At 46.7% G+C, this 13,663-nt stretch overlaps 1 protein-coding gene across 1 annotated transcript in view; it reads right to left on the reverse strand.

Moving 5' to 3' along the window:
• Nucleotides 1-13,663, reverse strand: part of LOC121553878 (voltage-dependent T-type calcium channel subunit alpha-1I-like) — a 174,478-nt gene that overhangs the window by 119,794 nt on the left and 41,021 nt on the right. Inside the window, exon 5 of the mRNA XM_045227043.1 lies at nt 9,915-10,012. Coding sequence (XP_045082978.1) covers nt 9,915-10,012 — 98 coding nt within the window. The remainder of the gene's footprint in view (nt 1-9,914; nt 10,013-13,663) is intronic.

A 13,663-nucleotide genomic window follows, 5' to 3' on the forward strand; every position in this document is an offset into this window, starting at 1 on the left:
GAATATTAACCCCTCGTTCCATGTGTCTCTCCTCAGGCCGGTGGTAGCTGGTCCACTCCAGGATTATGAGATAGAGGAGATTCCTCCGCCCCCTCTGTAGCTCAGCTGGTAGAGCACGGCGCTTGTAACGCCAAGGTAGTGGGTTCGATCCCCGGGACCACCCATACACAAAAAAGAAAAATGTATGCACGCATGACTGTAAGTCGCTTTGGATAAAAGCGTCTGCTAAATGGCATATTATTATTATATTATTATTACATCGAGGGGGCTCCGGCATACACTGTGAGGTCCATCCTTGATTCGAGACGCCGGATGGGGGGTCTCCAATATCTCGTGGAGTGGGAGGGGTACGGCCCGGAGGAGCGGTGCTGGGGACATATTAGACCTGTCCCTGCTGACCGAGTTCCATCGGGGTCATCCTACGCGCCCTGCTCCGCGTCGTCCTGGTCGTCCCCGAGGCCGGGATCGGCGCACGGCTGGAGCCGCGCGTCAAGGGGGGGGTACTGTCACGGTTTCGGCCGAGGCTGCGCCTCCTCCTTGTTCGGGCAGGCTTCGGCGGTCGTCGTCCCCGGAGTACTAGCTGCCACCGTTCGATGTTTCATGTTTGTTTGGTTTTGTCTGTTTGTACACCTGTCCCTTGTTAGTGTTTGATTTTGTTTCCTATTTAGTTATCGTGTGTTGGGTCAGGTGTTATGTGTGATTATTATTGTCAGCTGTTGCCATTGTTGGGTTTTCTCTCTCGTGTTGTTTGTATTCGAGAGTCCGCACTGCGTGCGCCTTTTCTTGTTTTTGCGCACTGTTGGTTGTGTGCGTAATTTGTTCTTGCCTCCCGGTCGGGTTGGCTATTTCACCTGTGTGGAGTTACTATTTTTGGATTACTAAAGTCTGTTGACGAACACCCTTGTTCCTGCGCTTGATTCCCTGCACCACATCCACACTCAGCGTTCTGACAGTTCTTTCTGAACAGGCAGACGCCAGGGCAGCTGTAATGTCCCCTAATAGAGTAGGAAAGACCCCTGGGTCCTTAGACACAACCCCTAGAGAAAGAAGATGGGAGACTCTGATGTCTGGGGGTGAAAGAAGAATTTGTGGATGAGAGATAAACGAAAATGTAGAACAGAGGTGTTGCACCAATAAAAAGGTGAAATGAAGAAACAAGAAAAGAGGAGGGTTAAGAAAGGAAAGAGAATGCAGTCATCTAACGAGGGAACAGAAACAGAATGCAGTCATCTAACGAGGGAACAGAAACAGAATGCAGTCATCTTACGAGGGAACAGAAAGAATGCAGTCATCTAACGAGGGAACAGAAACAGAATGCAGTCATCTAACGAGGGAACAGAAACAGAATGCAGTCATCTTACGAGGGAACAGAAACAGAATGCAGTCATCTAACGAGGGAACAGAAACAGAATGCAGTCATCTAACGAGGGAACAGAAACAGAATGCAGTCATCTTACGAGGGAACAGAAACAGAATGCAGTCATCTAACGAGAGAACAGAAACAGAATGCAGTCATCTAACGAGGGAACAGAAACAGAATGCAGTCATCTTACGAGGGAACAGAAAGAATGCAGTCATCTAACGAGGGAACAGAAACAGAATGCAGTCATCTAACGAGGGAACAGAAACAGAATGCAGTCATCTTACGAGGGAACAGAAACAGAATGCAGTCATCTAACGAGGGAACAGAAACAGAATGCAGTCATCTTACGAGGGAACAGAAAGAATGCAGTCATCTAACGAGGGAACAGAAACAGAATGCAGTCATCTAACGAGGGAACAGAAACAGAATGCAGTCATCTTACGAGGGAACAGAAACAGAATGCAGTCATCTAACGAGGGAACAGAAACAGAATGCAGTCATCTAACGAGGGAACAGAAACAGAATGCAGTCATCTTACGAGGGAACAGAAACAGAATGCAGTCATCTAACGAGAGAACAGAAACAGAATGCAGTCATCTAACGAGGGAACAGAAGGAAGAGAAAGGGAGAGTGCATGGATGTCACGCCCTGACTCAGGGGACTCTTATATGTTGAGTCAGGGTGTGGTGTTCTATGGTGTGTTTTCTATGTTTCAGTCGAAGTGTTGTAGTTCTGTGTTTGGCCGGGTGTGATTCCCAATCAGAGACAGCTGTCGCTCGTTGTCTCTGATTGGGGATCATACTTAGGCAGTCTATTGGCACTCGTTAGTTGTGGGATCTTGTTCCGTGAGTAGGCTTGTTTTGTGTTCAGCCTTAGGACTTCACGTTTCGTTGGTTTGTTGTTTTGTCGTGTGTTTATCATTTAAATAAACATGTACGCATTTCACGCTGCGCCTTGGTCTGACCCGACCTTAAACGAACGTGACAGAAGATCCCACCAAACACGGACCAAGCAGCGTGCCCAGGAGGACCGAACAACCTGGACACAGGTGGGGAAGATGTGGTCGAGGGAGGAGATATTTGCGGGAAAAGGACCCTGGGCGAAGAAGGAAGCCCAGGCAGGAGAGGAGCAGTGGCAACACAGAAGCCGGCCGAGGAGGAAGCCCGAGAAGCAGCCCCAATAATTTTTTTGGGGGGGGCTAAAGGGGTGGTCGGGGAGCGAGAGAGAAGAGCCCCGACCACTGCACCCGGTGGGTTTCCAGATTTAGTCCCTACGACCATGGGCAGAAGAGTGGGAACAGTATTATACTGAGGAGTCGGAGGATGACGACGACGATGAGTTTCTGTTCCCTAACTCGTGTGGGCTCCCGGAGGAGTCCTCACTGGAGGAGGAGTGCAGAGAGAGAGAGAGAAGGATCGGATCGGCAGGGTAAGAGAGGAGGCCACCATATTACGGGGGCTGATAGCTAGAATAGAGCGGGAGAGATCCATTAAAGAGGAGTCACTGCAGGAGGCTCGTAGGGAAAAGGAGGAAGTAGAGGCACGGAGAGAGGAGATGGTTAGGCAGCATAAGGAGCGGGGGTTAATAAAGGAACCCAGGTATGCGGAGATACGCACTGTGTCACCAGTGCACCTTCCCAGTCCGGTCCGGCCCGTCCCCAAGCCAGTGGTGCGTGTCGCCAGTCCGGCCCGGCCTGTTCCTGCTCCTCGCACCAAGCCAGTGGTGCGTGTCGCCAGTTAGGCCCGGCCCGTTCCTGCTCCTCGCACCAAGCCAATGGTGCGTGTCCCCAGTCCGGCCCGGCCCGTCTCCAGAGAGTTGTTAGTAAACATCCCCCAGCCCGCCTAAGCCTCTTTACCTATCTAGGGAAAACCCTGTCTGATTTACGCAACGTTAAAAAGACTCAAACTGCCCCTTCCCTAGAGTCTGCCTACCTGCTCTGTGTGTGTGTGTGTGTGTACAGTGAGGGAAAAAAGTATTTGATCCCCTGCTGATTTTGTACGTTTCCCCACTGACAAAGAAATGATCAGTCTATAATTTTAATGGTAGGTTTATTTGAACAGTGAGAGACAGAATAACAAAAAAAAATCAGACTCCAAACTCTCCACCATGGCCAAGACCAAAGAGCTCTCCAAGGATGTCAGGGACAAGATTGTAGACCTACACAAGGCTGGAATAGGCTACAAGACCATCGCCAAGCAGCTTGGTGAGAAGGTGACAACAGTTGGTGCGATTATTCGCAAATGGAAGAAACACAAAATAACTGTCAATCTCCCTCGGCCTGGGGCTCCATGCAAGATCTCACCTCGTGGAGTTGCAATGATCATGAGAACGGTGAGGAATCAGCCCAGAACTACACGGGAGGATCTTGTCAATGATCTCAAGGCAGCTGGGACCATAGTCACCAAGAAAACAATTGGTAACACACTACGCCGTGAAGGACTGAAACCTGCAGCGCCCGCAAGGTCCCCCTGCTCAAGAAAGCACATATACAGGCCAGTCTGAAGTTTGCCAATGAACATCTGAATGATTCAGAGGAGAACTGGGTGAAAGTGTTGTGGTCAGATGAGACCAAAATCGAGCTCTTTGGCATCAACTCAACTCGCCGTGTTTGGAGGAGGAGGAATGCTGCCTATGACCCCAAGAACACCATCCCCACCATCAAACATGGAGGTGGAAACATTATGCTTTGGGGGTGTTTTTCTGCTAAGGGGACAGGACAACTTCACCGCATCAAAGGGACGATGGACGGGGCCATGTACAATCGTTTCTTTCTTCTATACAATTTCTATTAATAGAATAAGTAATTAATTATTATAGCATTTATGGGAATTAAAGCATGTTTGAAGTCATATGTTTAATGTTTTTTTGTAAACATTAAACATTATGACGTTTGAGCCAATCAAAACATGCAATGGTAGAAAAATAGACTAGCAATTAAGAGTATATTAAGAACATAATTACTACACATAAAATATTTATCTCTACAACCCAGTTAGTTACCAGTTATTTGACAGAATAGGGCCAATAGTGTCTCATTGACAGTGAAAAACTTGTCAGTAGTTCCGCCTCCATAGAGCTGCAGCAGTACCACAGTCACATTACACAGTCATTAAGTTAGCATTGGCCACAGTGCAACTACATGACTGGGAGGTGTCCATGTCGGCTCTAAATATTGAGTGTGTTTGTTATTCGCTCAATGGCCGCACACCACATATTAATGCCCTGAGGGAAACGGCAACACTGGAATTTATAGTTCCGCCAATAGCAGTTCATTACAACTGGATATAATTTAATTGAATTGAGTGGGAGAGAGAAATGAAGGAGGGATGGAACAAGTGATTGATGGAGGGAGAAGGGGGGGGCAGTGTCTGTTAAGTGCCAAGTTCAAACTTATATAAGAACAAAAGCTATGCTATCTTTCACACCTCTTTTCTCTCTCTCCTCTCTTTCCTCTGCAGCATCTCATCTTCTCCTTCGTTCCCCTTGCTCATCCCTCACTTACAGTGCCTTGCAAAAGTATTCATCCCCTTTGGCGTTTTTCCTATTTTGTTGCATTACAACCTGTAATTTAAATGGATTTTTATTTGAATTTCATGTAATGGACATACACAAAATATTGCAAATTGTGAAATGAAAAAAATTACTTATTTCAAAAAATTCTAAAAAATAAATAATGTAAAACTGGTGCGTGCATATGTATTCACCCCCTTTGCTATGAAGCCCCTAAAGTCACATAATTAGTTAAATAATGTCCATCTGTGTGCAATCTAAGTGTCACATGATCTCAGTATATATACACCTGTTCTGAAGGGCACCAGAGTCTGCAACACCACTAAGCAAGGGGCACCACCAAGCAAGCGGCACCATGAAGAACAAGGAGCTTTCCAAACAGGTCAGGGACAAAGTTGTGGAGAAGTACAGATCAGGGTTGGGTTATAAAAAAATATCTGAAACTTTGAACATCTCACGGAGCACCATTAAATCCATTATTAAAGAATGGAAAGAATATAGCACCACAGCAAACCTGCCAAGAGAAGGCCGCCCACCAAAACTCACGGACCAGGCAAGGAGGGCATTAATCAGAGAGGCAAAAAAGAGACCAAAGATAACCCTGAAGGAGCTGCAAAGCTCCACAGCGGAGATTGGAGTATCTGTCCATAGGACCACTTTAAGCCGTACACTCCACAGAGCTGAGCTTTACGGAAGAGTGCCCAGAAAAAAGCCATTGATTCAAGAAAAAAATAAGCAAACACGTTTGGTGTTCACCAAAAGGCATGTGGGAGACTCCCCAAACATATGGAAGAAGGTACTCTGGTCAGATGAGACTAAAATTGAGCTTTTTGGCCATCAAGGAAAACGCTATGTCTGGCGCAAACCCAACACCTCTCATCACCCCGAGAACACCATCCCCACAGTGAAGCATGGTGGTGGCAGCATCATGCTTTGGGGATGTTTTTCATCGGCAGGGACTGGGAAACTGGTCAGAATTGAAGGAATGATGGATGGGGCTAGATACAGGGAAATTCTTGAGGGAAACCTGTTTCAGTCTTTCAGAGATTTGAGACTGGGACGGAGGTTCACCTTCCAGCAGGACAATGACCCTAAGCATACTGCTAAAGCAACACTCAAGTGATTTAAGGGGAAACCTTTAAAATGTCTTGGAATGGCCTAGTCAAAGCCCAGACCTCAATCCAATTGAGAATCTGTGGTATGACTTAAAGATTGCTGTACACCAGCGGAACCCATCCAACTCGAAGGAGCTGAAGCAGTTTTGCTTTGAAGAATGGGCAAAAATCCCAGTGGCTAGATGTGCCAGGCTTATAGAGACATACCCCAAGAGACTTGCAGATGTAATTGCTGCAAAAGGTGGCTCTACAAAGTTATGACTTTGGGGTGGGGTGAATAGTTATGCATGCTCAAGTTTTCTGTTTTTCTTATTTCTTGTTTGTTTCACAATAAAAAATATTTTGCATCTTCAAAAGCGGTAGGCATGTTGTGTAAATCAAATGATACAACCCCCACCAAAATCCATTTTAATTCCAGGTTGTAAGGCAACAAAATAGGAAAAATGCAAAGGGGGGTGAATATTTTTGCAAACCACTGTATTGTCTCTATTCATCCGACTCACTCTTTCCCCACTCTCATCCCTTTGCTCCGCTCTATCCATCATCATAATAGCTAGTCATCCAAGTACCTTTGCTTCTCGCCTCACTCCATCCCTCACTTACCACTCTCCATCTCTATACCCCTCTCCTCTCCTCAGGATAATCCCTTGCTTTTCTGCATTTCTTTTCATCTTAGCCCTCTCCTTTCACCACCACCATTTTCTTCTCTCTAAACTTGTTCATGCTTGTGTATAGTGTACATCTCTCTACCCACTTTTCCTCCTCCCCTCCCTCGCTCCCTCACTCCCTCACTCCCTCTCTTTTTCTCTCTAACCTTGACCCCTCTCGCTCTCTCACTCACACACGCACACCTTCCTTCCCTCTCTGCCCCACCCTCTCTCTCGCTCGCTCACTCTCTCTCTTTAACACACATCCCTTCCCTCTCCATCCCTCTCTACCCCTCCCTCTCTATTTATCTATCTCTCTCTCCATCTCGGTCCCTCTCCTCCTCTCTCTTCCCCTCTCCTCTCTAGGAACAGCAGTGTTCCTCTGTGTTTCTGTGCAGTGGTTTGTTCCATGGAAGAAAGGAATTAAGGGAGGAAGGAAGGAAGGAAGGAAGGGAGGAAGGAAGGAAGGAAGGAAGGAAGGAAGGAAGGAAGGAAGGAAGGAAGGAAGGAAGGAAGGAAGGAAGGAAGGAAGGAAGGAAGGAAGGAAGGAAGGAAGGAAGGAAGGAAGGAAGGAAGGAAGGAGAAAAAGGAGTAACTACTATCTTTCATTCTAAGAGAGATGGATCTGACTCAGTGGAGACTTGAAAGTGAGAGAAAGAGAAGAGAGAGAAAGAGAAGAGAGAGAAAGAAGTGAAGAGAGAGGGAGATCTTAGAAAACGGGCTGGCTGTTCCTACTCATTGCTCTGATCACCAGGAACGTCGGGAAATAATAAGGGGAAGGCTGAGTGCATAGGAACATTCTAACTAGGGAATAATCCACTAGAGATAACTGTAATCTGCAGTGAGAAAGACTGCTGTTTAATCCCTTACTATGTCTCCCTCTATTGTACAACTCATACCCTTTCCTCCTCTCTTCTAGTCTCTCTCTTCTTTTCTTTCTATCCCCCACTCCCCTCTCACATCACACTTTCCCACATCAGATGACACACACACACACACACACAAGAGAAATGAGCTGCACATGTTTTCACCTGTATAATGAGCTATAAGACCCATTATGAATGTAGCTGTATTATGAACATGAAAGGTTTGGGTGTATCAATCACACCTGAGAATGAAGCAAAGCAGCATGAACTCAAGGATCATCGCATCCAACTGAGAAACCACTACATGGTTCTTACAATGATTAGCTGTGTGTGTGTGTGTGTGTGAGGGGTGTTTGTGTGATTGCCTGGCACAGTGTGGACTCAAAAATGAAATTGTTTACTAGCTCCGGTCTCATCAAAAGCTGTGAAAACAATCAATGCCCTTAGCCTTTGGACTGTTCGATTTCCGCACCGAGAACAACTCAGGTAATCATAAGGTAATTATGATGATGATTGGGTGTTGAAGTAGTTTGGGATGAGCTCTGGAACACACAGAGAGAGAAGAGCACGTAGCAACAGAGACAGACTCTCTCTCTCTCAAATTAAAATAGCTTTATTGACAGACTCTCTCTCTCTCTCTCTCTCTCTCTCTCTCTCTCTCTCTCTCTCTCTCTCTCTCTCTCTCTCTCTCTCTCTCTCTCTCTCTCTCTCTCTCTCTCTCTCTCTCTCTCTCTCTCTCTCTCTCTCTCTCTCTCTCTCTCTCTCTCTCTCTCTCTCTCTCTCTCTCTCTCTCTCTCTCTCTCTCTCTCTCTCTCTCTCTCTCTCGACAGAAAATAATGGAGGAGATTGGAGGAGACAAAATCTAGACATCTAGGAGAGTTGTGTTTTATCAGAATTCAAATATGTTTTGAGTTAAAGACAGGCAGAGCTTGAACGCGCTCAGCTGAAGGGGAAACACGCTTCTGGCAAAAACACACTGAGAAATAGCAGAACCTTCCAGACTTGTGTGTCAGGCCAGATTCACCTTGGGAAATATATTATTTGTGTCATTGGAAAACCCAAACCGGTTAGCAGAGAGAGCAGCAGTCGACTTCAGAACCATGGTGCTCCGTATAAGGCTACACAGTTCCATGGAGAGTTCTCCGTATAAGGCTACACAATTCCATGGAGAGTTCTCCGTATTAAGGCTACACAGTTCCATGGAGAGTTCTCCGTATAAGGCTACACAGTTCCATGGAGAGTTCTCCGTATTAAGGCTACACAGTTCCATGGAGAGTTCTCCGTATAAGGCTACACAGTTCCATGGAGAGTTCTCCGTATAAGGCTATGTAGTCCCATGGAGAGTTCTCTGTATAAGGCCAATCAGTACCATGGAGAATGCTCTGTATAAGGCTACACAGTACCATGGAGAGTTCTCTGTATAAGGCTACACAGTACCATGGAGAGTTCTCTGTATAAGGCCAATCAGTACCATGGAGAATGCTCTGTATAAGGCCAATCAGTACCATGGAGAATGCTCTGCATAAGGCTACACAGTCCCATGGAGAGTTCTCTGTATAAGGCCAATCAGTACCATGGAGAATGCTCCTTATAAGGCTACACAGTACCATTGAGAATGCTCTGTATAAGGCTACACAGTACCATGGAGAATTCTCCGTATAAGGCTACACAGTACCATGGACTTTCTCTGCTGAAGAGCCAGTATGGAGGCTGTCCGTGGTGCTGAACTTCTGTAGCCTATTGTGGAGAGCTCTCCATGGTGATGGAACCTAAAACCTTTACTACACTGAACATGCAGTGTTGGTCCTATGTTTCATGAGCTGACATAAAAGATCCCAGAAATTACCCTATTGATACCCTATTTTCTCAAATGTTCCAGTTTGCGCTAATATCCAGCAACTTCGGAGCACTCTCCATGGTACTGTTTGGCCTTAGACGTGTACGACAGCGTGTTTCAGTTCCCGTCAATATCCAGCAACTTCACACAGCCATTGAAGAGGAGTGGGACAACATTCCACAGGCCACAATCAACAGTCTGATCAACTCCATGAGCAGGAGATGTGTCGCACTGCATGAGGCAAATGGTGGTCACACCAGATACTGACTGGTTTTCTGATCCACGCCGCTACCATTTTGTTAAGGTGCATATCTGTATTCCCAGTCATGTGAAATCCAAAGATTACAGCCTAATGCATTTATTTCAATTGACTGATTTCCTTATGTGAACTGTAACACAGTAGAATCATAGAAATTGTTGCATGTTGCATTTATATTTGTGTTCAGTGTAATACTCGTGTAGAATATGCATGTAGCCTGGTCTTAGATCTGTATGTGCCGTCTTGCCATAGTGGAAACAGATCTGAGACCAGATCATGCAAGTCATGTCTGGTGGTGGTGTATATGGAAGACTTACTTGGAACTCTGTTGATGGCTTTGAGGGGTCTGAGGACCCTGACTGTCCTGATGGCTGAGAGGTTGATGTTCTGGAGGTCCAACGAGTATTCTACCATCCTGGAGAAACAGGAACACAATACAGTTACAAACTGCTTAAACTCTCTGAAACTGAAAAAACCTTTTGTCCTTACTAGATATTCTCAAGGTTGTTAGTGGTATTTTGCACAAGCTGTTAAAAGAAAAAAAGAGTGAAACCCAGTAATAGCGAAGATCACACATCAGATAATCTATCTCTTAAACTCTGGATGTTTATGCTCTTATATTTATTCATATTCCTACTTCTCCTGTATCTGTTTCCTAAACATATTTACAAGGAGACACCCAAAGCCCTTACACAGTTGGGGGTTTGTATTGTAAAACTGGATGTGAATAAATGTTCACTTCTAATACACCCAGATAACCAGTCATCCATAGAGTTCAGAACACAACCCTCAGTCTGTACGGCATGCATATTAGGAAGTCCCTCGGTTGTCAGACGAAACTGCCTTAGTTGGCAGACAAAACTAGTCAGACAACTGAAGGACTTCCTAATATGGATACCGAACCGATAAGTGTTAGAGATAAGGTAATAGTCCCATCCGGCTCAAAGGTCCATGAAACACACGCACACACACGGACACGCACACACCACACACACACGCACCACACACACGGACACGCACACACCACACACACGCACCACACACACGGACACGCACACACCACACACACACGCACCACACACACGGACACGCACACACCACACACACGCACCACACACACGGACACGCACACACCACACACACGCACCACACACACGGACACGCACACACACGCACACCACACACACGGCCACACACACACGGACACATACACACACCACACACCACACACACGGCCACACATACACACACACCACACACCACACACACACGGTCACACCACACACACGGATATGCACACACACACACCACACACACGGACACGCACACACACACACCACACACACGGACACGCACACACACCACACACACGGACACGCACACACACCACGCACACACACCACACACACGCACCACACACACGGACACGCACACCACACACACGGACACGCACACACACGACACACACGGACACGCACACACACCACGCACACACACCACACACACGTACCACACACACGGACACGCACACACACCACGCACACACACCACACACACGGCCACACACACACACACACGGACACGCACACACCACACACACACACACACACACGGACACACACACTACAAGGTAATTGTCCCGATCCGGCTCGAAGGACCATGAAACGCACAAGCACACACACACGCACACACACACACACACACACTACAAGGTAATTGTCTGGATGGAAGGACCATGAAACCATGAAACTGGGTGCTAACTCCTCTCACCGTACACCTGTATAAGGTGTGTATCTGCTTCTCTGCTCTCCTCTTTCTTTTCTGATCCACTCCTCCTCACAGTAGGTGTGTGTAAGTGCACAAGCAATAACCTATTAGACCTGCAAATGCAGGGACAGATGAAAGCATCTGCTTTGTAAAAGCTTGAAAGAAAAGTGAGAAAAAGAGCGGAAAAGGAGGAAAGTCGGGCGGGAAAGAAGGAATGTTGGGACTTATTTCCAGTGTATTCCTGTGCCTGAAGAGAGAGAGAGAGGGAGAAAGAGTGAGTGAGTGAGTGAGTGAGAGTGAGTGAGAGAGAGTGAGGGAGAGAGAGAGAGAGTGTGAGAGAGAGAGAGAGAGAGAGAGAGAGAGAGAGAGAGAGAGAGAGAGAGAGAGAGAGAGAGAGAGAGAGAGAGAGAGAGAGAGAGAGAGAGAGAGAGAGAGAGAGAGAGAGAGAGAGAGAGAGAGAGAGAGAGAGAGAGAGAGAGAGAAGGAAAGTAAGAGACAACCCTAGAACACATCCATTACATCCATTACTCCACTTAATCATCTCAACTGCAGGAATGAACAACAGTGAAGACTCAGTTTAATATGCAGGAATACAAACTGTAAAAACTCCAGTGAATATGTAGATTCCTGGGCTAACAGAACAGAGAGAGTCTGCCAGACTCAGACAGAGGAGTCAGAGAGAACACAACTATGCACTGGAGCATTGCTCTGAGCTAGAAAAGCCAGACAGTCTTACTGCAGAGAGATGAACACACTCTCTACAGGGAGAGAGGAAGAGATGAAAACAGGTGTGAGGATGCTTTAAGGGTGTAGGGAAATATGCCTCAGTCCCAAAATCAACCCCTCATCCCTAACCCTCAAACCAGACAGTATTACTGGAGATGAGGTGAGACAGGTGTAGAGAGATCTAGAATGAGTAGTTTTTCAGTACCAAATCAAACCCTAGCTCCTAGCCTCTAGCCCCTAACCCTTAACCACTAGCTCCTAGCCACTAAGCACTAGCCCCTAGCTGTGAACCCTGTTTCTCTGAGCCAGTCAGTTAGTGCAGATAGAGGCCCAGACTGCAGACTAACTGCAGAAGGGGAGTGGGAGGTAAAGACACGTGTGTGGAGACAGTGGTCCAGTCCCTAATCTCAAGCACGTAACCCACAACCCAGACAATTTACACAGGCTAACTCCGGTGGGAAAGAGGACCTTACAAAAGAAACAAGTCAAATTTGCAGTTTCACACGTGAACAGATTGAAGAGAGAGAATGGAGAGAGAGTGAGATTGGAGAGAGATTGAGAGAGAGAGATTGGAAAGAGAAAGGGAGAGAGCGAGAGAGATTAGAGCGAGAGAGAGAGAGAGATTGAAGAGAGAGATTGGAGAGAGAGAAAAAGAGTTAATGCAGGCTAACTCCATTGGGAAAGAAGACAGGTGTCCAGATGGATTTAACAAGGTCCTGAATAGAATCAATAGTTTCCTAGTCCCAAATCAAACCCTAGCCACGAGCCCCTGGCCCCTAACCACTATCCCCTATCCTCTCCAAACCCTACTCCCCTAGACACTATCCCCTATCCTCTCCAAGCCCTACTCCCCTAGACACTATCCCCTATCCTCTCCAAGCCCTACTCCCCTAGACACTATCCCCTATCCTCTCCAAGCCCTACTCCCCTAGACACTATCCCCTATCCTCTCCAAGCCCTACTCCCCTAGACACTATCCCCTATCCTCTCCAAGCCCTACTCCCGTAGACACTATCCCCTATCCTCTCCAAGCCCTACTCCCGTAGACACTATCCCCTATCCTCTCCAAGCCCTACTCCCCTAGACACTATCCCCTATCCTCTCCAAGCCCTACTCCCCTAGACACTATCCCCTATCCTCTCCAAGCCCTACTCCCCTAGACACTATCCCCTATCCTCTCCAAGCCCTACTCCCCTAGACACTATCCCCTATCCTCTCCAAGCCCTACTCCCCTAGACACTTCTTGATACCCTCTTTACCTCTTAAATAACTTGATTATTAAATGGCAGAAGCTAAATCAACCATGAACATAAAGGTTAAAGTGCCTTGGGAGTTAAAGTGCATAGTGAGAATCCTACTATATGGTCCTATTCCCAATACAACATGGAATCAGTGTTCCTATATCTCCTCATAATCTAATATGACAGCCATTTTTCTACTGGAGAGAAGAGCAGAGAAGTGGAGGGAAACTGACAATACAAGCCAGAAGCAGTGGAGTAGAACTGGAGTACAACTGGAGAACTGCTGCCCTGCACTTTATCAATCATTCTGCTGCCTCAGGTAGAGATTGGAT

The sequence above is a fragment of the Coregonus clupeaformis genome, chromosome 18 (assembly GCF_020615455.1).
Source record: "Coregonus clupeaformis isolate EN_2021a chromosome 18, ASM2061545v1, whole genome shotgun sequence".
In the NCBI taxonomy this organism is placed as follows: domain Eukaryota; kingdom Metazoa; phylum Chordata; class Actinopteri; order Salmoniformes; family Salmonidae; genus Coregonus; species Coregonus clupeaformis.